This window comes from Macaca nemestrina, chromosome 18, assembly GCF_043159975.1.
Source record: "Macaca nemestrina isolate mMacNem1 chromosome 18, mMacNem.hap1, whole genome shotgun sequence".
Lineage (NCBI taxonomy): Eukaryota > Metazoa > Chordata > Mammalia > Primates > Cercopithecidae > Macaca > Macaca nemestrina.
The window spans coordinates 80,820,968-80,845,902 of record NC_092142.1 but is presented as its reverse complement, the minus strand read 5'-3'; the positions used below and the strand labels follow the sequence as shown (position 1 = coordinate 80,845,902).

General features: G+C 47.6%; 1 protein-coding gene across 5 annotated transcripts in view; it reads right to left on the bottom strand.

The window, feature by feature from the left end:
• Positions 1–24,935, bottom strand: part of LOC105491204 (phospholipase C gamma 2) — a 237,073-nt gene that overhangs the window by 45,768 nt on the left and 166,370 nt on the right. For all 5 annotated transcript variants that reach the window (XM_071085005.1, XM_071085006.1, XM_011757391.2 and 2 more), the window contains 7 exons: positions 21,129–21,249; positions 15,643–15,811; positions 10,625–10,729; positions 8,365–8,454; positions 7,546–7,721; positions 5,425–5,625; positions 3,463–3,582 (listed from right to left, as the gene is read on the bottom strand). In XM_071085005.1, coding sequence (XP_070941106.1) covers positions 3,463–3,582; positions 5,425–5,625; positions 7,546–7,721; positions 8,365–8,454; positions 10,625–10,729; positions 15,643–15,811; positions 21,129–21,249 — 982 coding nt within the window. The remainder of the gene's footprint in view (positions 1–3,462; positions 3,583–5,424; positions 5,626–7,545; positions 7,722–8,364; positions 8,455–10,624; positions 10,730–15,642; positions 15,812–21,128; positions 21,250–24,935) is intronic.

The following is a 24,935-nucleotide window of genomic DNA, read 5'->3' as shown; positions in this document are numbered from 1 at the left end:
GCAGTGATATTTTATTAAATATTTATTCCTTCTAAAAAACAGAGGAAAGAAAAGAAACACTGCTGAGTAGAAAAGCTGCAGAATGATCCCATTTGTATTTTTCAAAAATAGAACAAAAATACCCACACACAAAATGGCACCATATATTTTCCATAGGCACAGACATGCATAAACACGTATTTATTTTTTAAATGTCTGAATGGACACACCAACTAGCAAACTGTGCTTTCTACCAGGATATCTCTACTGAGATTAGAAGGACCACAGGGGGCTTTAGCCTTCAGGGTAATGTCTTAATTTTTTATAGAGAGAATATATTCCTGCAATATTCATGTAATTAAAAATTAACTTTACAACTTTTTATAAGAGCTTCTCAGGGCAGGGGGGCTCTGGGGTACCGAGGTAGAGAGCCGAGGTCAGGTTCCGGCTCCTTCCACAGGGAACCCCTAAGCCTCAGTTTCCCGATCCACAGCATCGGGGATCCACAACCCCTGTCTCATGGGAGCATTAGGATCGTCGTCTATTAGGTGATTCGGGGTAAGCCCTCGGCACTGTGTCTGGCACTCAGGCAGGACTCAGTTAAGTGAATGGTTTGGAAAACGTAACTGAAATCAACCCACAACTAACTTCCCTGGGAGAAAAAGAGAATCAAAAGGGGAGATGGGAACAGGGCTGGAATACGAGTTGCATCTCCCAACCTCCTGGAGCATGGATGCCACAGCCACGGCCTGAGGTCTCAGCTTCACTGAGAAACCCCTCATCCTGCCCAAGAGATGCCTTCCACCAATCACAACCAGGCAACAACTCAGCACTTCCTTTGAGGATTTGAAAGCAGGTGTTTCTCCTCTCCTGGGGAAATCTATCCAGAAGTTTAGTACACATCCCCAGAGCCCAGAACAGTGCCTGGCACAGGAGAGGTACTTTACAAATATGCAGAGGGCAAGGAGGAGAAGTTCCTCCAGACCTGTGTTCCCCCACTGCCTGGTCCAAATTCCCCATCCATTCCCCTGGAGGGCCCCTACTCACCCTCCACCACCCTGCCTGACCAATCCCTCCGTAGCACTCACCACAAAATATTACACTGATTTCCTTATGTGCTCAAACGTCCTCAGTGCTTCTCAGTGAAGGACAGTGACACTTCACCCCAAACCCTGACCACAGAGGGTTTGAAAAAGTGTATGTCCCGGGGCAGGGATGAGGGTGGTATTTTTTATTGTTACAATGACTTAGGGTCCCAGATAGACATGCAGTGGGTGGAAACCAGGGAATTTCAACATCCCAGCACAACAGGATCAGTCCTCACACCCCTCCTCTTTGAGAAACACTGTGGGGACACAGCTTCCATGACAGTGGGCAGTGGGGGAGGTGGGGAGCTGCCATCCTTGCTGATTGATTCATTGAGCCAGCATTCACCAGCCACCAACTACATCCCAGCCAATGTTACATAAGCAGGAACAGATCAAAAACAAATACTTGGAGTGAGGCAGTGTCTCATCCCTGCCAGACCATTAGCCTGAGAGAGCAACGGCTGGGCTGTTTTTATCACTCCTGCGTTTCTGGAGCCCAGCACAGGGCCCGGCACACGGTAGGTGTTCACCGAACATCTATTAACTCCTAAAAAGTAAAAACTTCCATTCTCAAGACACCTCCAACCTCACGGGGAAGACAGGCTCACGAACTGAATGGGTCATGTATGTAAATCAGGCAATCAACCTGAGGACCCACCCAACCTCTTCATCCACGTGGTCCCATTGAAGTGACCCCAGCCCCATCCCCAGACGGCCCGTCAGAATCATGCCACCTGGCTCAGGGAAGGGGCCATCCTTTCTGCCAGACACTGTCCTGGCAGCCCAAGGTACCGCCACCTGAGACAGAAGCTGATGGAGAGTAATGCCAGCATGCACACACAGGTGGCATCCCGACCATCGTCAGGCGAGGCCCCGACCCGGGTGTGTCAGAGCTGTCTCACCCCTTGAGTACCTCAGTTTCAGTCGGTTGAGTTTAGTTGCCATCACTTGCACAGTATGACAGCACAGTGGGAGTGCCAACGCCCCACCTGGGGCCTGGCGCACAGCAGGCCTTCAATCCATGTGCAGCGGACTGAACACACCTCCTCCCTATCCAGGCTGAGGAGGCACCACCAAGAGGTTTGGGGGAAAGAGCAAAGGGCAGAAGCACCAATGCTGAGAAGCCCAGGTCGCCCTCTTGGGAACGCAGAGTACAGAAGAGCCATGCTGGCGGGAGGCTGCCCTCTGGCTGGAGCCAGCACACAGTAGGTCCTCAGTAAACTGCAGTGATAATGACCGTCACCACAGTGCCCAGGGAGGTGGCTCAGGCACAGTGGTGCAGGCAAGGAGAAAGGGAAATCCAAACGCCCAGGGGGCAGCCTGGCAGGGTCGCCAGGGGACGGGACCAGGGCACAGGGAATGGGGAGAGGAGTGGGCAGGGGCAAACCACACACCCCACAGCAGCCGCCACGTAGCCAGAACCACTGCGCCCATGTGAAACACAGGCCCAGAGTGTTCACTGCCTCCCATTTTTCACAAGAAGCAATCTCTGAGTTTTTCAGTGAAATTTCTCAGTTTTTCCCACCAGTGTACAAAGGACGCTCGCAGGCCTGATTTGGCCCCCAAGCCTCTGGCTGGAGACTCTGGAGTGAAGAGCTTAGACTGAAGACGAATAGGCCTGCATCTGAACCTCAGACTCAGTTGACTATGAGGCTGTGTGACTCCAGGCAGGTCACTTAACCTCTCTGGGCCTGTTTCCTCCCTTGTAATAACTAGACCTCCCTCTCACAGGCTGTAGCAAAGGTTTCAATCAGATGAGGCCTCAAAGGCAGCCCAGTGTCTAGAACACAGTTAGGAACTCAACATATGGCAGACGGTTACCACCATAAGAATATGCAGGGAAACCCTGGTGCTGGGGAGACGGAGGGACAGTGTGCTACACGGAGTCTGAGTCATTCCTCCACTCCTTGTCATTAGTGAAAGTGGGGGAATCTGGTGTTTTGGGGTAAAATTAGAGAACCACAGGCCTAGAGGTGGTTGGGCAGCAGCTGCAGATGGGAGGAAACAGATCTATATCATCACAGGCCTAGGTTGTCTGGGTTCGAATCCCACCTCCACCACTTACTGGCTGCCTGCTTCAGCAAGTTAATCTTGCTGTGCCTCAGTTTCCTCCTCTGAGAAATACAGATCATGGTCATGTTACTGGAAGCCAAAGTGAGTTACTACAGGGCATCCTGCCTGGAGAACGCAGACTGTGCCTGGCACACTGGAGCACACATTCTCGCAGCGGCTTTTGCTGTGATTGTTGTTGTTGTCGCTGATGCTCGGGGTGGGGTGGGGGGATTCATGGGGGGACACTGCAGGTGAGCCCACACCTGAAATTCCCCTTTGTCTCTCCGCACCTGTCCTTGCCAAGCTCCTCTGGAGGGCGTGTGCCTCCCACCCTTGCACCCACCTGAAGGTGATGGCGTAGGAGTCGCTTCCCTCTCGCTTCCGGATCAGGAAGGCTCCGTCCCGGGGGATCCTCATCAGCATGTCCTCTGCCTCTCCGCGGCTCAGGCTCTCATAGTACCACCTGCAGCACAGGGCCAGGGAAAACAACCAGGTGAGTGGCCTCCAGGCCGTCAGTGGGCCACCCACAGAGGGCAAGATAACGGTGCCAGTGACACCTGGAACCTGGCCCTGGAAATGACCATGGAAATCACACAGTGGGCTTCCCCAGCCAAAAACACCTCAGAAAATAGCAATTTGTAAAAAGAACAGTGGGAGACCCTGTGGATCTGTTTCAAGCCCAAAATAATACACTGGGCCAGGCACAGTGGTTCACACCTGAAATCCCAGCACTTTGGGAGGCTGAGGCGGGAGAATCACTTGGGGTCAGGAGTTTGAGACCAGCCTGGCCAATACAATGAGACCCCATCTCTATAAAAAAATAAAACAGACTGGGCACAGTGGCTTATGCCTGTAATCCCAGCACTTTGGGAGGCCAAGGCAGGCGGATCGCTTGAAGCCAGGAGTTTGAGACCAGCCTGACCAACATGGTGACACCCCATCTCTACTAAAAATACAAAAATTGGGCCAGGCGCAGTGGCTCACGCCTGTAATCCCAGCACTTTGGGAGGCCGAGGCAGGTGGATCATGAGGTCAGGAAACTGAGATCATCCTGGTTAACAAGGTGAAACCCCGTCTCAACTAAAAATACAAAAAAGTAGCCAGGCATGGTGGCGTGCACCTGTAGTCCCAGCTACTCGGGAGGCTGACACAGGAGAATCACTTGAACCCAGGAGGCGGAGGTTGCAGTGAGCCGAGATCATACCACTGCACTCCAGCCTGGGTGGCAGAACGAGACTGTCTCAAAAAATATATATATATATTAGCCAGGCCCAGTGGCATGAGCCTATTGTCCCATCTACTCAGGAGGCTGAGGCACAAGAATCTCTTGAACCTGGGAGGCAGAGGTTGCAGTGAGCTGAGATCGTGCCGTTGCACTCCAGCCTGGGAGACAGAGCAAGACCCGGTCTCAACATAAATTAATTAATTAGTTGGGCACAGTGGCACACACCTGTAGTCCCAGATAGAAGGCTGAGGTGGGAGGATCACTTGAGCCCAGGAGCTCGAGGCTGCTGTGAGCCCTGATTGTTCCGCTGCACTCCAGCCTGGGCAACAGAGCAACACCCAGTCTCAAAAAACTGATTTCTCTTCATCCACCCAAGCAGCCCAAAGCTGAAAAGCCAGGTGTCTAAGGAGGCACAGTTATTACCACGTGTCTCCGAAAACTGAAGATAGCACAGCAGGAGTTTCACAGGATTTTGGGTAGTTTTCGGGTTATTTCTTAAGATAAGAAATAGCAAGTTTTAAGAGGCAATCCATAGGAAAATTTGACAGAAAAAGTGGGGGGAAAAAAAAAAGTTGCTATAAGTAATACGGCCTCCTCGGAAATGTACATGTTAGCAGCTTTCTGCCTAAAAATGTTTTCTTTATTCCCGGGATTTGTTGACCCTTCGCAAGGCCTACCTTGATACTCATTTCACTAGAAAAAAAATCAAAGGGAGACTTTTACCATCATTGTTTTCTTGTTCATTTTCAGAACAAACAGTAAGGAGCTCTGAAAGGTAGGAGGATATCCTGAGCCAGAATGACCCTCTGAAAATCAAAGCCCAAATCGTCGGGGCTATGAAGACAAAGTAGAAGAAAGGGAAAGGAGAAAAGAGAGGGGAGGAAACAAAGAAAAGAGAAAAGGACACAGCTCATGGTGCCAGGAATTTGGAAACCCGCCACCTCGGCAATTTTGAGACCCCGATGGGCCCGGGCGAGGGTGTCCTGGGGTCTGGCCTGGCTGAACCACTAGGCCAGCTTCTCTGCCTGGAGAAGCTAACCCGACCACCGCCTGCCTCCTGCTCTACTCTCAGACACGTACGGCTTGGACTCGTGGGGGTTGGGGTTGGGCACAGGGTCCGTGAGCCGCAGCTCGAACTCGGCGCAGCGCAGGTGCGTCTCGCGGTAGTGCTGGATGAGGGCGTAGATGCTGCTGAAGGTGAGGTTGTCAGTCAGGTAGTACTTTAGGGTTCCACCTTCCATGGTGGAACGGATCCGGCAGTGCTGCACCCGGCCTGACCGCCTGTGGGGAGAGGACACCATCAGGGCTGGGAGAACACAGGCCAGGCCACTGCGGCAGCCAGGGCCTCCAAGGCGGGGACATCACATATGGCCACACAACCTTCCCTCTGCTCCTAGAACAGACAGAGGAGGCTGGGTGCAGTGGCTCACACTTGTAATCACAACACTTTGGGAGGCCGAGGCGCATGGATCGCCTGAGGTCAGGAGTTCGAGACCAGCCTGGCCAACACATTGAAATCTCTACTCTACTAAAAATACAAAAATTAGCTCGGCATGGTGGTGCATGCCTGTGATCCCAAGTACTTGGGAGGCTGAGGCAGGAGAATCACTTGTACCCAGGAGGTGGAGGTTGCAGTGAGCCGAGATTGCGCCACTGCACCCCAGCCTGGGTGACGGAGCGAGATTCCATCTCAAAAAAAACAAAAAACAAAAAAACGGATGCAGGGCCTTAGCATAGGCTAGACCCTCAGCCTGGATTCTAGAACAGTCTACCTACTTTCCACACCCCACCCCACCCCTATCCCCCTCTTATCTATATAACTGCTTCTCTAGAGCCAGGATGCCTGGATTCAAATCCCAGCCCTGCCACATATGAGCTAAGTGTCCTGGAGTAGGTCACCCATCCTGAGCCATGGTGTATTACTACCCTAGCGGTCTGACAGGGATGATAACGGTGTCCACCTCCAAGAGGCATCCTGAAGAGCAAACGAGACCACACACACGAGGTGTCTGGAATACTGCCCGGCACATGGTAAGCATCATTTAGGTGTCCAGTATTGTTTGCGTGTTATTAGTATTCTAATTTTCAGCCAGGTGCAATGGCTTACAGCTGTAATCCTAGTGCTTTAGGAGGCCGAGGCCAGAGGATTGCTTAAGCTGAGTTCAAAACCAGCCTGGGCAACGTAGTGAGACTCCAGCTCTACAAAAAAGTTTAAAAATTACCCAGGTGTCGTGGCATGTGCCCATAGTCCCAGCTACTTAAATGGCTGAGATAGGATTGCTTGAGCCAGGAGTTCAAGGCTGCAGTGAACCGAGATCGAACCATTGTACTACAGCCTAGGCGACAGAGCAAGACCCTATCACAATTTTTTTTAAGTGACAGATTTATAATTTCCCTCTTTCAGGTCTCATCTTCTTTCAGGAAGGTTTTCCAGACCATTCCCCACATCGTGGCATCAGCGCCTTCTCTCACAGACTTTCATAAATCCCAACTCACATTAAACCCCCCCAATAAAGGGAGCGATGTCCCTTTATCTTGCCTTGTTTCACTGCGCTCATCACAACTATACTTGCATATCATCTGAGTGACTACTTTTTCATTGCCCATCTCCTTCGAAAGACGCTAATGTCCAGGAGGACAAAGACATTGTCTGGCGTAAGTACCATGCCTAGCACAGAGCATGCCCTCAAGAAGTATCTTTTAATGCACTGAGACATGGATAAGTGAGTGGATGAATGAATGCACAAGCTCATCACAGCCTATGACGGCCTCAAAAGGACAGCTATAGCGTCCCCCTTTTACGGCGGAGACGGAGATGCTAGAAGGCTGTCTGAATCATCCAGAGCTGCAGGACCCACTCCAGGGCCAGGACCGGGGGAAGTGAGTGAGGCCACATCATCTAAGTGTAGGGTCAGATCTTGTCTTTGTCTAAAATGTTCATATTTTGTTCATCACAGACTTTTTTGCATTACTTTTGATTTTTTAAAAGACTGCCCTGAAATTTCATTAATCTGGATTAGTGTGCCCAGGTGAGTCACACCCACCTCACTCTTGTCCCAGCCTAGAAGAGCGTGACAAATGAAACCTGGGATTCAGGTCCCAGCCTGCCCAATTCCTGCCTGAGCTAGAACCACTTGCCACCCTGCCTCATCCGGCCAGCGTGGAGGAGAAGGCTGGTGCTCCCTGGGTCGGGGGCATTACCAGAAGGACAGGGTGTAGTCATTGGGGAAGGTCTCGCTCTCCCGAACCAGGAAGGTGCCGTCCTTGCCCCCCGTCTCCATGCAGTATTCCTGCAGCAACTTCTCGGCACTCGTCCTCTTCTCCACCTTCTTGTGGAACCATTTCTCCCCAAAATGTAGCTCTGTAGGGGGTATATCCTGGGCCGCAAAGAGAGGAGGGGTTTCTGAAAGCCTTGGACCAAACCCCAGCATCGCTAGACAGGTCCTTCTGCCTCATCCTGACCCAGGGCACCAGATAGCATAGAGAGGCCAGTCTCAGCTGCTCCCCACCCGAAGGGGTCTGGCAAAACAGTACCCACTACCCTCCTCCGCCTGCCTCCCACTCCTGAGAGCCCTCATTTATGGTGGCCTCCTGGCATCCTGAGACATGGAGTGAGGGGTTCCTAGCATAGCCCTCCATTCTGTTCTATGGGAAGTCTGAGAGCCATGATGCCCTAGGCGCTGCAGAAGTAAACAGCGGGAAAGATGACCACAGCTGGAGGAGAGGGCAACAGGAAAGCCTGGGACCAAGCCAGGGCACCGGCCTCCATCTAAGGCCAATCAGGCCCTTTAGAGAGCAGGAAAGCATCTTGAACCTCACTGGTTAAAGCACCTGCAGCAGCCAGCCAATCAGAGACAAGCCAACCAGGCCATGGTACGCAGAGTAGCAGCAGCTTCTTCAGCTGAGCATCCTCTTGCCAGCTGAAGCCAGAGAAGCCACATGGGAAGGAGGTCCCGAGGGCTGGCTGGTCCTTGGGGGCCCCTGGGGACCTCCTCCCTATGTGGCTAGGGTGCCCCCTACCTGGGGCACTTCCTCCTCCGTAGTCTGTTCAATGTCATCACTGAAGGACAGCTTGGCGTCAGCAATGGCGCAGTAGTGCCGAGTCCATTTCTAGAAAGTGAAACGGGTATTAATGCCCCCCAAGGCCTCTACCTCATCGACTCTGGAGCCCAGGAGCCCTGCAGGGCGTCACCCCAGCATCTACTGTGGATTTGCTTTTCCCAGTTTCATAGACATTTATGGTGACTTCTCTGAATTCAATTCTCTTCAAGGCATTTCTTTTTTAAAACACTGATGCGTTTTGAGCTTCTTTTAGTATTTGAGCTTCTTTTTGGACTTTTTAAATCCATGTGTCTAAGGTAGGTACAACTCCTCATCATTTTCTTTTCTATTTCATCTACCTTTTGAGACTATCAGGATTTTCTGTCCAGTTTGTCTAGAGATCTTACCTTCAATATTCACTTGTCGCTTAATGACTTTTTTTTTTTTAAACTGGTGAAATTTAGTCTGTGGTTTCACTGTAAAGTACCAGTGTTAAGTTCTTAGTTTTGGTCACTGTTTTATTGTCATGCATGATGTTAATGTGAGAGGAGGCTGGGTGCAGGGTATGCAGAAACTTTCTTTTTTTTAAATAACGTTTTTATTTTTATTTTTTTATTATACTTTAAGTTCTAGGATACATGTGCACAATGTGCAGGTTTGTTACACACATATACATGTGCCACGTAGGTGTGCTGCCCCCTTTTTTTTTTTTTTTTTTTGAGACAGAGTCTCCGTCTGTCACCCAGGCTGGAGTGCAGTGGCTCAATCTCAGCTCACTGAAACCTCCGCCTCCCAGGTTCAAGTAATTCTCCTGCCTCAGCCTCCCGAGTAGCTGGGACTATAGGCATGTGCCACCATGCCCAGCTTATTTTTGTATTTTTAGTAGAGACGGGGTTTCACCATGTTGGCCAGCATAGTCTCGATCTCCTGACCTCGTGATATGCCCGCCTCAGCCTCCCAAGGTGCTAGGATTATAGGCATGAGCCACCGTGCCTGGCCCAACTTAATTCTTTACTTAAATATTGCCATTTTTGGCTGGTCACAGTGGCCCACACCGGTAATCCTAGCACTTCAGGAAGCCGAGGTGGGCAGATCACTTGAGATCAGGAGTTCAAGACCAGCCTGGCCAACATAGTGAAACACCATCTCTACTAAGACTACAAAAATTAGCAGGGCATGGTGGTGCGCGCCTGTCGTCCCAGCTACTCAGAAAGCTAAGGCACAAGAATCACTTCAACCGGGAGGTGGAGTCTGTGGTGAGCTGAGATGGTACCACTGCACTCCAGCCCGGGCAATGGAACAAAACTATCTAAAATAAATAAATAATAAATATTGCCGTTGTTATGTTTATATCTAGGATATAAGAAGACATGTAAAAACATACTCAAAAATGGATATACACATTAGGTAAAGGGATAGAAGCAGCATTAGAGCCTGAAAAATAAGGCTTCTGGTGGAACAACTCTGGATTGGAGGACACGAGGAAGTCAGGGCAACCTAAGTGCACGCGGCAACAGGTACTGGATCTCGAAACAGGAAAACAGCCTGAATGGACACAGTGGTAACACTGAAATACAGTCTATAAACTAATTATTAGTATTGTACCAATGTTAATTTCCTGATTGCACTAATTATACTGTGGTTATGTAGGATGTTATTAATAACATTTGGAGAAGCTTGGTAAAGGTAGATGGGAATATCCCATACCATTTGTATGTGTATGTAAATATATTATATTGAATCTAAAATTATTTCAAAGTAAAACATTAAAAATGCAAAAGGAAAATAAAGTTGGCCAGGCTTAGCAGCTCATGCCTATAATCTCAGCACTTTGAGAGGCCAAGATGGGAGGATTGCTTGAGCCCAGGAGTTTGAAATCAGCCACGGCAACGTGACTAAATCCTGTCTCTGAAAAAATATAAAAAATTAGCCAGGCATGGTGCTGCGCACATGCAGTCCCAGAGACTCAGGGAGGTCGAGGTGGAAGGATCACTGGAGCCTGGGAGGTCAAGGCTGCAGTGAGCCGCGATCACACCACTGCACTCCAGCCTGGGTGACAGAGTGAGACCCTGTCTCACAAAATAGATAAAGTTTAAGTAGGAAGGTAAATTCGCATGGCAAAAACTCACTTGACTAAAAATGGAAAAGACAGGCATATTCTCAGAGCTCCCTGCAAGGCTCCAAGAAGCAGCTGCGAGGGGGGTGGCCATAGTGGCTATGGGAAGGGACCAAGGCCCACCTGGTCGATGGAATCCCACATGTACAGCTCTCCCTGTTGCTTGTGCTCATCCTTCTTGTCCTCCACGTTGACATCCACGTCGCCTCGGGGACCCAGCTTCTTATGCTGAGGGGAAAACATACACATAGACTGTCTCCATGGAGACCCAAGTTTAGGTCTTCGAGCCAGCAGCCTTCATCTGCCTCTTCCCACCCAGGGCCTTTGCACTGCCTGTTCTTGCTGCCTGGCTTCCCTCTTAGTCTGTTCAGCTCTCCAAGTTACCCTGAACGAGGAGGAGGAACTTTCCTTATAGCTTCATCTAAATATAGCCTACACTGGCCGGGCACAGTGACTCACGCCTATAAGCCCAACACTTTGGGAGATTGAAGCAGACAGATCACTTGAGCTCAGGAGTTCTAGATCAGCCTGGCCAACATGGCGAAAACCTGTATCTACAAAAATATAAAAATTAGCCAGACGTGGTGGCACGCACCTGTAATCCCAGCTACTCGGGAGGCTGAGACAGTAAGATTGCTTGAACCTGGGAGGTGGAGGTTGCAGTGAGCTGAGACTGCACCACTGCACTCCAGTCTGGGCAACAGAGTGAGACTCTGTCCCAAAAATAAATAAATAAATAAAAATAGCCCACAGTCCCCTTCCCATCCTGCCACTCTCTAGCCCCAGGCCTGCTTTATTTGTCTCACATTTCTAGCCCTACACACACCATGTGATTGTCTTCTGTCTTCACGGCTAGAACATAAGCCCAATAAGGGCAGGGATGTTGTTTTGCTTCCTGTTGAGTCTCTTGTGCTAGAAGAGCACTTAGCAGACAGTAAGTGCTCTGTTGATACTCGGTGAATACGCAACACCCCCTGTGCCCAGCCTTCTCCAGCACACAGAGGGAAAGGCAGGCTGCAGTCCAGAGGGAACAGGCTGGGCAGGATGGCAGGAGACCCGCTGGGGATTAGACTAAGGCGACCTGGGTGCAAACAGCACTAAAGCTATTCGACCAGCTGTGTGACCCCGGGCAAGTGCCTACACTTCTCTGAGCCTCAGACTTCTCATCTACAAGATTAAGACAGTGATGACACCTGGCCTCCCACTCAGGCAAGCGTCTGTAAGTTGAGGGTCATGTAACCTGGTGAAGGAGCTCAGGATGGGGAGTCAGATCCAGATTTGAATTCAGGGCCTATTACCTTACTGGCCATGTGACCTTGACTGAGTCATCATCAGAGTCTCAGTAATCTGTCTCGTAAAATGGGGATGTGGCAGCCCCTGTGGGATCCCGTAAGTCAAAGAACGTGAAAGTTAAGTGCCAACAGTGAAGCAGGACCTCAGTGTCCCGTTGTGAATGGCAGCATGATACATGATACAGGCATGGGAAAGCAGGCTTTGAGGGCAGACCACCTTGACCTTGAATAATTTCATCAGCAAATACTAAATGTGTGCCCCTGGCTGAGCTATTTAACCTCTGAATCTCAATGTCCACATCTGTAAAGTGGGCAAGGGCTGAGGTTATTCGTCCTGCAGTGTCGTGACGAGACTGAGGAAGAAGATACGTATGACCATGCCTAGCCCAGTGCATGGTACAAGGTGACTGGCCAATGCCATTTCCACCTCATTTCTTGAAATAGAAAGAAGTGAGCCACAGCATATCAGATGTGGGGCAGAGGGTGCTCTTAAAGGGACCTTCAGTACTTTGCATCCTAGAACAAGAGCTGAAAAATCCCTGGGAACACGCAGCAAGCCATCCTAATGGAAACAGAAGGAATGAGCTGGGAGCAGGGAAGAGCAAATGCAACCAGGCTGCCCTGAAGAGTCACCAACCAGGTGCCTGAGAAGCCATGGACCCTCCATGGCCAAGCTCCCTCCACCCCTTATCCTGCCAGGAAGCATCCCTTGGCATCTCCGAAACAACTGCCTGGGCGCAAACAGTGCGGGAGCTATTTTGTTAACTTGTGACCCTGGGCAGGTGGCTGCACTTCTCCAGGCCTCACACTTCTCATCTGCAAGGCTAAGACAATGACAGCTGATCTCCTGCTTAAGTAAACATCTGTACCTTGAGGGTCACAGTCTTGGCCAAACACTCCCTGTGCACTGACGCTCTTACCCATGGGGGCACCAACATCCCCTCCTCTGGTTCGGCTTAGCCAAAGCTCCTTGCACTGCCTGGTGTTTCTCTGTTGATGGGTTTGTCTCCCTACCAAACCATGACTTCTTGGAACATAAGGATTGTGCCCAATGTATCTTGGTGACCCAGTGACAACTGAGGGTATATGCCACATGTTGACACCATCCACACCCTTGTGTGTGCTATTCCCCCAACCTGGTAGGACATCCCCCTTCTCTGCTTACTGCTATGGTCTAAATGTCTGTGTCCTCCCAAAATGTGTATGTTGAAACCTAATCCCCAATGTAATGGTATTTGGAGACGGTGGTTTTGGAAGATGGTGGCTGTGTCCCCACCCAAATCTCATCTTGAATTGTAGCTCCCATAATTCCTACATGTCATGGGAGGAACCCAGTGGGAGATAACTGAATCATGGGGGTGTGTCTTTCACGTGGTATTCTTGTGATAGTGAACACATCTCATGAGATCTGGTTTTATAAATGGGAGTTTCCCTGCACAAGCTCTCTTGCCTGCCACAATGTAAGATGTGACTTTGCTCCTCCTTCATCTTCTGATATGATTGTGAGGCCTCCCCAGCCATGTGGAACCATGAGTCCATTAAACGTCTTTCCTTTATAAATTACCCAGCCTTGGGTATGCCTTGGGTATGTCTTTATGAGCAGTGTGAGAATGGGTTAACACAGAAGGTGATTAGGTCATGAGGGTAGAGTCCTCATGAATGGGAATGAGAGTAGAGCTCTTATGAATGGGAATGAGGGTAGAGCTCTCATGAATGGGAATGAGGGTAGAGCTCTCATGAATGGGAATGAGGGTAGAGCTCTCATGAATTGGAACGGTGCCCTTATAAAAGAGGCCAAAGATATCTCCATGTCCCAGATGGTTATTTATTAATAAATAAATATTTAAAAATAAAAGGGGCCCCAGAGAGCTGCCTCACCCCTTTCACCATGTGAGGACACAACTAGAAGTTGACAGCCTACAACTTGGAAGAGGACTCTCATACCAGCACCCTGACCTTGAACTTCCAGCCTCCAGAACCGTGATAAATCAGTTCCTGTTGTTTATAAGCCACCCAGTTTATGGTATTTTGTGACAGCTGCATGAACACACTGAAATACCTAGGAAACAGCTGTTTGTCCTTCCCCATGAGCTTGTGGGAATGTCAACAAAATTCACATTCGCTCCTTCCATGAAAGGCTGCCCGCTAGGGACTTCAGATTCCACCGCCCTTGCAGGTAACACGACTGAGTTCTCATGCACAGAACACAAAAGGACAGGACAGCTGACTTGCTTACCAGAAACCATTTGCCCTGGACACCCTTGGACTTCCCGTGCTCTGAGCTGGAACTCGGATGTGCCTGAGACCCAGCGTCTACCACACAAACAAGGACAAAGCAAAGTCCCTTCACCATTTTTGTGTAATGAGCTCCTTCAAAATCTGGAGAAGGCTACAGATCCCTTTCTCAGAATAATAATGCATAAAATTACAAAGGAAACTCGATTATATCGAAACATGATTAAGACATTAAATAGGCCGGGCGCGGTGGCTCACGCCTGTAATCCCAGCACTTTGGGTGGCTGAGACGGGCAGATCACGAAGTCAGGAGATCGAGACCATCCTGGCCAACACGGTGAAACCCCGTCTCTACTAAAAATACAAAAACAATTAGCCAGGCGTAGTGGCAGTGCCTGTTGTCCTAGCTACTCTGGGAGGCTGAGGCAGGAGAATGGCATGAACCCGGGAGGCAGCGCTTGCAGTGAGCCGAGATCGCACCACTGCACTCCAGCCTGGGGGACAGAGTGAGACTCCATCTCCAAAAAAAAAAAAGGATATTAAATAAATATTTGCAATACACTAATAGATGTGTTTCTTTATTATCATCTTAAATAAGATCTAGAGGCAGATCTAATAACCTCCATAATTCCAAAGTGATGACGAGCACATTATTTTGAAATATTTGCAGTAACTGTAAATGTGATATGAAAATACTCATGACTTCCACTGGTGACAGAGCCCCCAAGTGGCTTGCTGCCAACGTTCATAATGGAAGGAAGTATTAAGTTTTATGTACAGCTTAAACAAATAAAGATGTAATTTTTTTTTTCTGTTGAAGTTCACATGCCCCTCTGATTCTAACCGTGGATTCTTTGGGGGTCTGTAAAACCCCAGTTGAAAACTGCTGCCCTGAGAGATGGTAGAGCAGAATGAGGGTTCCCAGGTCCCTGAGTCACCTTGTGGGTTAGAGCTCAAAACTCACAGAACATTCTTCCTCACGTGGGGAAGAAATAAACTCTTCTGTGCTTTAAGCCACTGCATATCTAGTCTCTTTATCCTAATAATTCAAAAATCCAAATGTTACCGTGGCATCCCTAGGCACATATAATCACTCATCTCCCCTGTAGCACTAGGAATAACAGCTCTATTGCTGCACTTAGCGTTTTCTAGCCACTGCCCGCCTCCCACACAACCGGAAGCTCCAATCACAGGAACAGCACCCAGGTCGCTGGACACCTCCAGCACCTCAAATAAGGCTGACTCCGAGAGAGGGTGGGGAAGGCTCACCAATGAACGAATAAACCATAACAAGTTAGCCTTTAATGTAGCACCAACTACAGGACAGGCGCAGTTCCACGCACTGTGCACGCCTTCCCTTATATGATACTCCCAGCAAGTTGGCCAGGTGGGTTCTAATATTATCTCCCCCTGAGAATGGTGAGAACAGAGGCTCCCAAAGGTCAACGGCTTTGCCTGGAGTCACAGTGTTAGTAAGGAGAGCAGGTTTGGGCCTGTAGAGTAGGACCTGGAGCAGGCCCAGTAGGACACAGAACTTGGTGAATGGGACCCCGAGCCAGGGAACCGAGCCACTGGGCTCCCTGGACAGCTGACAGCAGCACCCGGGGTGCCTACCTTGATGATGATCTTCTCCCGCAGCTGGCTGGGCGAGGGCAGCTGGTCAGCGCTGGCCTCCGTGGGCTTCATCAGCAGCAGGTCACCAAACACTTCCTTGAAGGTCTTGGCCATGTGACGCTGCTGCTCCACACTGCAGTGCTCCTCGATGGACAGGATCACTGGGAAGCTGCAGGCGGAAGAGGGTGGGCAGCTCGGCAGGGGGAGCAGGCACCTCTGCATCTGCCCCACAGAGGGGCCAGGGCAGCTTGGCCCTGGGGCAACAGAAACCGGGTGCTGCTTGGGGCACAGCCCCCACATCTGCCCTCTCAGAAGGAGAGGGGACCTTATCCTGGGTGTGAGGGCACAAGCCTTGGGACTCAGAACAGCTGCAGTCTGATCCAGGAGCTTCCCCATACCCCAGAATGCACCTTTTCTCTATTCTTTTTTTCCATCCATTCAAGTCTTTAAACTTACAGAAAAAAAGTCTCTAATTTTTTTTAAATTTCAAACTTACAGAAAAGATCAAAGACAGTGCAATAAGCACCCATGTAAGCTTCACCTAGGGTCACCAACGTTGACACTGTCCCACGTGCGCATCTACCTACTTTAGTATATTTATTTTCCTTTATTTATAAGGTGTATTGGTTTCATATATTCTCATTCATATACACACAAAGGTAATTTACATATGTATGCATGCATACATTTATTATTTGTATGTGTATATATGTATATTTATATAAGGTATCTGCATTTATAGATCATTTGTGTGTACTAGAGTTGATTTTTCTCATCTATTGAGGTTATGGTCCATAAAGTCACCACCAACACTGATTGGCAAATACCTGAGCCATTGCTCCTAAGGGGAAATACAGGGTCAGGGCCTTTTGAGCCTGTGGTCACAACATTTACCTCAATGGATCAAAATCTGACCTTGTTTTATGTGTGTTTCTGTTTAAAGACATCTGATTTGGTATATATTGTTGACTGACATAGGGCTCACAGCCAGCATCACTGCAATTTGTGCCTGAATGAAGCGTATCTGACACAGGTATTTTCTCCATTGGGCACACCACAGCCTTCGTCATGCTCAGGAACACCAGGCAGCCCTCAGCACTGTGCTTCGGACCATCTGAACAGCAAAATTACCAAGAAAAAGCTCAGAAACAGGAAAAATGTGGCACTCAACAGACGGTGAGAAGGACACTTGCTGAAGCTTTCATGCTGTAGACCAGGAAGGTGAGCGCTGCTTTGCTTAACCTCAGCTGAACACGTGTGCGTCACATGAGTCTCATTTCCCACACTTTGTGCGTGTCTTAAAATGACCTCAGAGTGCTTTGAGATTTGATTTGGGGTTACAAGTCAATTTTAGCAAGTAGGTCAATTCAGTTACAGAATTCACCAATAAGGATCACCTATCTCCGTCTATATACATTCACATATTAGTACATGCATATACATACATACATATATACGCATATATATATTTATGTGTGTGTGTGTACATATACAACACACGCACACTCCTCCTGAGGGAGCAGAAAACTCATTTAGTTATTTTTACATTTTTGGAGATGGAGTTTCACTCATTGCCCAGGCTGAAGTGCAATGGCACGACTTCAGCTCATTGCAACCTCTGCCTCCCAAGTTCAAGCAATTCTCCTGCCTCAGCCTCCTGACTAGCTGAGATTACAGGTGCCTGCCAGCATGCCCAGCTAATTTTTTGTATTTTTAGTAGAGACAGGGTTTCACCATGTTGGCTAGGCTGGTCTCAAACTCCTGACTTCAGCTGATCTACCCACCTCGACCTCCGAAAGTGCTGGGATTATAGGTGTGAGCCACTGTGCCCAGCCTGTATTTACATTTCATTTATACATGTATTTACGTTTCCTCCTGAAGCATCTGAAATGAGACGTGGACATCCTCCACAGGTATCTCTTAAGAACAAGAACATACCCTGACTTCACCACACCATGTCACCCCAGGAAATTATCTTTAAACAATGATTAGACATATTCATCATTAGACATACTCAAATTTCCCCAGTTATCCAAGAAACATAGGGTATAGATGGGGTTTTTCCCACCGAGAATCCATTTGAGGCTTGTGCATGGCATTTACTATGAAACAAAATTATTATTATTATTATTATTATTATTATTTTGGAGACAGAGTCTTGCTCTGTCGCCCAGGCTGGAGTGCAGTGGCGCGATCTCAGCTCACTGCAAGCTCCGCCTCCTGGGTTCACGCCATTCTCCTGTCTCAGCCTCCCGAGTAGCTGGGAGTACAGGCACCCGCCACCATGCCCGACTAATTTTTTGTATTTTTAGTAGAGACACGGTTTCACCGTGTTAGCCAGGATGGTCTCGATCTCCTGACCTTGTGATCCACCCACCTCGGCCTCCCAAACTGCTGGGATTACAGGCGTGAGCCACCACGCCCGGCCGAAAACAAAATTATTCTAAAGGCAGCTATGTCACTTCCATAAACAGGAAACCACATCACTCGATAGAAATGAAGGTAAAAGTGAAAATAAACTGACGATGATAAAAAAAAAATCCTTAACCATGTTCCAGCTCAAGTAAATCATAGCCTCATCACTCCTGGAAAGCGTGGACCCAGCTCATTCCCCGATCCTGATCCACACACCCTTACTAGAACACAACAGCTAAAAAGCTTTTAGAACAAAGGCTAGTGAGTTGGTATCAAAACTTAACTGGCAGCAAAATGTGAACCATTCGAATGAATGCTGCTTGCAATCATTTTTTTAAATCCCTCTTAATACCAATAAGGATGCCTTTTGCTGCAAAAACATTAATGCATTCATGTGTAATTACAGAGTTCTAGCCCTATAGGTGTTAGATGATTCCAGGCCTATTTTAACCAGAAAAAACTTCCTCTAGCCACGAATGAGATAATGTTCAATGAGTGACTATCAACTCACAACCATAAGCACCTATGTCCTGGAAAGGAAAGCAAACTCTCCAAGCAGTGTAAGCAGCCCCTCCACAGTGTCTGTTAACACAGGCTCCTTCCATCTGCCTGGCGGAGGTTGGCACTAAGAAAGGCCAGGGCCCTATGGGGGAGAACACTGCGATGGAGACATCATATGCTTTCATTGAGAGGTTTTCGCCAAGTGGGAAAAGACGTCCATAATTTCATTGTCTCAGAGCAACGCCTCCACCCAGCTCGAGGGACATCTGCGGTAAATGCAATAAAAATAACCACTCGGGCTGGGTGCAGTGGCTCATGCCCATAATCCCAGCTCTTCGGGAGGCTGAGGCGGGAGGATCACCTGAGGTCATGAGTTCAAGACCAGCCTGGCCAACATAGTGAAACTCTGTCTCTACAAAAATATAAAAATTAGTCAAGCATGACGACAGGTGCCTGTAATCCCAGCTACTCGGGAGGCTGAGACAGGGGAATTACTTGAACTCGGGAGGTGGAGGTTGCAGTGAGCCAAGATACTGCCATTGTACTCTAGCCTGGGTGACAGAGCGAGACTACATCTCAGAAAAGAAAAAAGAAAAGAGAAGAGAAGAGAAGAAAAAAGGAAGGAAGGAAGGAATAGAAAGGGAAGGAAGGAAGGAAGGGAAAGGAAAGGAAGGAAAGAAGAAGGAAAGAAAGAAAGAAGGAAAGAAAGAAAATCGATCTTATTGACTGAACACTAAACTCTATGCCTGCATTTAGCACTTGCTGTAATGGCATCTCATTTAATCTTCACAACTGCCCTGTGAGTTGCACACAATTTTCACCTCTGTTTTTTAATGTGGGAATTGAAGCATAGAATGGTAAGTGCTTTGCCCAAGCTAGTACTTCACAGCTGGATTCAAACTTGGCAAAAAAGATTCAGAACCCATACTCGTAAGTGCTATTCTACCCCAGAAGGGACAAAAAGACAACTACCATTCCACTGAGCCTACAGACGGCCTCTTGCCAGCTCTCAGAAAGAATAAGGAACCCAGACCAGGAGTCAGTATATGACGGCCTCCGCCCCAAATCTGGCCTGCCATCTATTTCTGTAATTTGTAATTAAAGTTTCAACCGGAACACAGCCAAGCCCATCTGTTTACCTCTTGTCCACGGCTGTTTTGCACTTCAGCAACAGGGCTGAATAGTTGCAACAGAGACTACAGGACCCACAAAGCCTGAAATATTTCTTTTTTTTTTTTTTTTTTTTTTTTTTTTTTTTTTTTTTAAGATGGAGTCTTGCTCTGCCACCCAGGCTGGAGTGCAGTGGCGTGATCTCAGCTCACTGCAAGTTCTGCCTCCCAGGTTCACGCCATTCTCCTGCCTCAGCCTCCTGAGTAGCAGGGACTACAGGTGCCCGCCACCATGCCCGGCTAGTTTTTTTATTTTTCAGTAGAGACGGGGTTTCACCGTGTTAGCCAGGATGATCTCGATCTCCTGACCCCGTGATCCACCCATCCTGGCCTCCCAAAGTGCTGGGATTACAGGCGTGAGCCACCGTGCCCGGCTAGCCTGAAATATTTCCATCTGGCCCTTTACAGAACAATTCTGTTGACCTCCAGCCCAAATCAAGATCTTCTAGTGGGACAGAAAAGGATTAGACCTGAGGTTAGAAACCCTTGAAACAAACCTAAATGTTCTCATCCACTTAACCTCTCCTTGCCTGAATTTATACTCATCTGTTAAATGGGGATGACCATACCAACTTTGCGGCAAAGAATCAAGATGATCACATGTACAAAGGACCTAGCACAGAGCCTGGCCCCAGGCGGCTATTCAAGAAATACACTACCACCACTACTGGCTGCTTGGATTCTGCCTGTAGAAACAGGTTTGGTGGGGGTGACAACTAGGCAGAAAAGAGGGAATTAGGACAGAAGGGGAATTTTAACTTTCCTTGCCTTTTTTTTTTTTCTTTGAGACAGGGTCTCGCTCCGTTGCCTAGGCTGGAGTGCAGTGGTGCAATCTCAGCTCACTGTAACCTCTGCCTCCCAGGTTCAAGCAATCCTCCCATCTCAGCTTCCCTAGTAGCTTGGACCACAGGTGCATGCCACTGCACCCAGCTGATTTTTTTTTTTTTTTTTTTTTTTGTATATTTGATAGAGACGGGGTTTCACCATGTTGCCCAGGCTCTTCTCCAACTCCTGACCTCAGGTGATCACACCTCAGACTCCCAAAGTGCCAGGATTACAGGCGTGAGCCACTGCGCCCAGCCTTTCCTTCTCTTTCAAGGGTTCTGAAAGTGGGGGCCAGAGAGAATGAAGAGGCGGGGTGGGCACGGAGCAGCCACAGGGTTTCCCAGCCAGAGCCTCCTCAGGGCTCTAGATTCCGGGAGTAACCTGCACTCTCGGCCTGCAGGGGGTGCTAACACTCGGGTGAGAACTTGATGGCACTGGCTTTGGCCAAGATGGGGCCCAGACCTTCCTACAATTGGAGGGAAGCGTCTATGTGTGTTTGCCTGTCTGTGCATCTGCCCATCCAATCCTAGCTGCCTTCCTCTTTAAGTCACACCACCCAAAAATCAGCCAACTGACCTTGAGGTAACAAAGGCGTGCTCTTTGATGGCCTGTACGACGTCGTCAAACTTGATCTTGGTGGTCCGCGTCCAGCCGTGGTAGATGATCGGCTTCCCATCGGGCCCGTCCCAGCAGTCCACTACAGGGAGAAACGTGGCAGGCTCAACAACACGTGTGTTCACCAACAGCCCCAAGGTCAGCCCCCAGCCCACACACCAGTTGAGTTACTAGACAACGACGCCCACACTCCCTCCATTCGGCTGCCAACAGGAGGACACGGGTTTCCCTGTGTAAGCAGGGTTCCCTGTGCGCTTACATAATGCAAGTGCAGCTGTCCAAGACAAGCTAGTTTCGATGCTGTTTTTTTACTTTTATTTTTTGGAAGATGAAGTCTCACTCTGTTGCCCAGGCTGGAGTGCAGTGGCACAATCTCACCCCACTGCAATCTCCGCCTCCCGGGTTCAAGCAATTCCCCTGTGTCAGTCTCCCGAGTAGCTGGGACTATAGACGCGTACCACCACGCCCAGTTAATTTTTTAATTTATTTATTATTATACTTTAAGTTGTAGGGTACATGTGCATAACGTGCAGGTTTGTTACATATGTATACTTGTGCCATGTTGGTGTGCTGCACCCATCAACTTGTCATTTACATCAGGTATAACTCCCAATGCAATCCCTCCCCTCTCCCCCCTCCCCATGATAGGCCCCGGTGTGTGATGTTCCCCTTCCTGAGTCCAAGTGATCTCATTGTTCAGTTCCCACCTATGAGTGAGAACATGCGGTGTTTGGTTTTCTGTTCTTGTGATAGTTTGCTGAGAATGATGGTTTCCAGCTGCATCCATGTCCCTACAAAGGACACAAACTCATCCTTTTTGATGGTTGCATAGTATTCCATGGTGTATATGTGCCACATTTTCTTAATCCAATCTGTCACTGATGGACATTTGGGTTGATTCCAAGTCTTTGCTATTGTGAATAGTGCTGCAATAAACATACGTGTGCATGTGTCTTTATAGCAGCATAATTTATAATCCTTTGGGTATATACCCAGTAATGGGATGGCTGGGTCATATGGTACATCTAGTTCTAGATCCTTGAGGAATCGCCATACTGTTTTCCATAATGGTTGAACCAGTTTACAATCCAACCAACAGTGTAAAAGTGTTCCTATTTCTCCACATCCTCTCCAGCACCTGTTGTTTCCTGACTTTTTAATGATCGCCATTCTAACTGGTGTGAGATGGTATCTCATTGTGGTTTTGATTTGCATTTCTCTGATGGCCAGTGATGATGAGCATTTTTTCATGTGTCTGTTGGCTGTATGAATGTCTTCTTTTGAGAAATGTCTGTTCATATCCTTTGCCCACTTTTTGATGGGGTTTTTTTCTTGTAAATTTGTTTGAGTTCTTTGTAGGTTCTGGATATTAGCCCTTTGTCAGATGAGTAGATTGCAAAAATTTTCTCCCATTCTGTAGGTTACCTGTTCACTCTGATGGTAGTTTCTTTTGCTGTGCAGAAGCTCTTTAGTTTAATGAGATCCCATTTGTCAATTTTGGCTTTTGCTGCTGTTGCTTTTGGTGTTTTAGACATGAAGTCTTTGCCCATGCCTATGTCCTGAATGGTACTACCTAGGTTTTCCTCTAGGATTTTTATGGTATTAGGTATAACATTTAAGTCTCTAATCCATCTTGAATTAATTTTCGTATAAGGAGTAAGGAAAGGATCCAGTTTCAGCTTTCTACTTATGGCTAGCCAATTTTCCCAGCACCATTTATTAAATAGGGAATCCTTTCCCCATTTCTTGTTTCTCTCAGGTTTGTCAAAGATCAGATGGCTGTAGATGTGTGGTATTATTTCTGAGGACTCTGTTCTGTTCCATTGGTCTATATCTCTGTTTTGGTACCAGTACCATGCTGTTTTGGTTACTGTAGCCTTGTAGTAGAGTTTGAAGTCAGGTAGTGTGATGCCTCTAGCTTTGTTCTTTTAACTTAGGATTGTCCTGGAGACGCGGGCTCTTTTTTGGTTCCATATGAACTTTAAAGCAGTTTTTTCCAATTCTGTGAAGAAACTCATTGGTAGCTTGATGGGGATGGCATTGAATCTATAAATTACCTTGGGCAGTATGGCCATTTTCACGATATTGATTCTTCCTATCCATAAGCATGGTATGTTCTTCCATTTGTTTGTGTCCTCTTTTATTTCACTGAGCAGTGGTTTGTAGTTCTCCTTAAAGAGGTCCTTTACATCCCTTGTAAGTTAGATTCCTAGGTATTTTATTCTCTTTGAAGCAATTGTGAATGGAAGTTCATTCCTGATTTGGCTCTCTGTTTGTCTGTTACTGGTGTATAAGAATGCTTGTGATTTTTGCACATTAATTTTGTATCCTGAGACTTTGCTGAAGTTGCTTATCAGCTTAAGGAGATTTTGGGCTGAGACAATGGGATTTTCTAAATATACAATCATGTCATCTGCAAACAGGGACAGTTTGACTTCTTCTTTTCCTAACTGAATACCCTTGATTTCTTTCTCTTGCCTAATTGCCCTAGCCAGAACTTCCAACACTATGTTGAATAGGAGTGGTGAGAGAGGGCATCCCTGTCTTGTGCCAGTTTTCAAAGGGAATTTTTCCAGTTTTTGCCCATTCAGTATGATATTGGCTGTGGGTTTGTCATAAATAGCTCTTATTATTTTGAGGTACGTTCCATCAATACCGAATTTATTGAGCGTTTTTAGCATGAAAGGCTGTTGAATTTTGTCAAAAGCCTTTTCTGCATCTATTGAGATAATCATGTGGTTCTTGTCTTTGGTTCTGTTTATATGCTGGATTATGTTTATTGATTTGCGAATGTTGAACCAGCCTTGCATCCCAGGGATGAAGCCCACTTGATCATGGTGGATAAGCTTTTTGATGTGTTGCTGAATCCGGTTTGCCAGTATTTTATTGAAGATTTTTGCATCGATGTTCATCAGGGATATTGGTCTAAAATTTTCTTTTTTTGTTGTGTCTCTGCCAGGCTTTGGTATCAGGATGATGTTGGCCTCATAAAATGAGTTAGGAAGGACTCCCTCTTTTTCTATTGATTGGAATAGTTTCAGAAGGAATGGTACCAACTCCTCCTTGTACCTCTGGTAGAATTCAGCTGTGAATCCATCTGGTCCTGGACTTTTTTTGGTTGGTAGGCTATTAATTATTGCCTCAATTTCAGAGCCTGCCATTGGTCTATTCAGGGATTCAACTTCTTCCTGGTTTAGTCTTGGAAGAGTGTAAGTGTCCAGGAAATTATCCATTTCTTCAAGATTTTCCAGTTTATTTGCGTAGAGGTGTTTATAGTATTCTCTGATGGTAGTTTGTATTTCTGTGGGGTCGGTGGTGATATCCCCTTTATCATTTTTAATTGCGTCGATTTGATTCTTCTCTCTTTTCTTCTTTATTAGTCTTGCTAGCGGTCTGTCAATTTTGTTGATCTTTTCAAAAAACCAACTCCTGGATTCATTGATTTTTTGGAGGGTTTTTTGTGTCTCTATCTCCTTCAGTTCTGCTCTGATCTTAGTTATTTCTTGCCTTCTGCTAGCTTTCGAATGTGTTTGCTCTTGCTTCTCTAGTTCTTTTAATTGCGATGTTAGAGTGTCAATTTTAGATCTTTCCTGCTTTCTCTTGTGGGCATTTAGTGCTATAAATTTCCCTCTACACACTGCTTTAAATGTGTCCCAGAGATTCTGGTATGTTGTATCTTTGTTCTCATTGGTTTCAAAGAACATCTTTATTTCTGCCTTCATTTCGTGATGTACCCAGTAGTCATTCAGGAGCAGGTTGTTCAGTTTC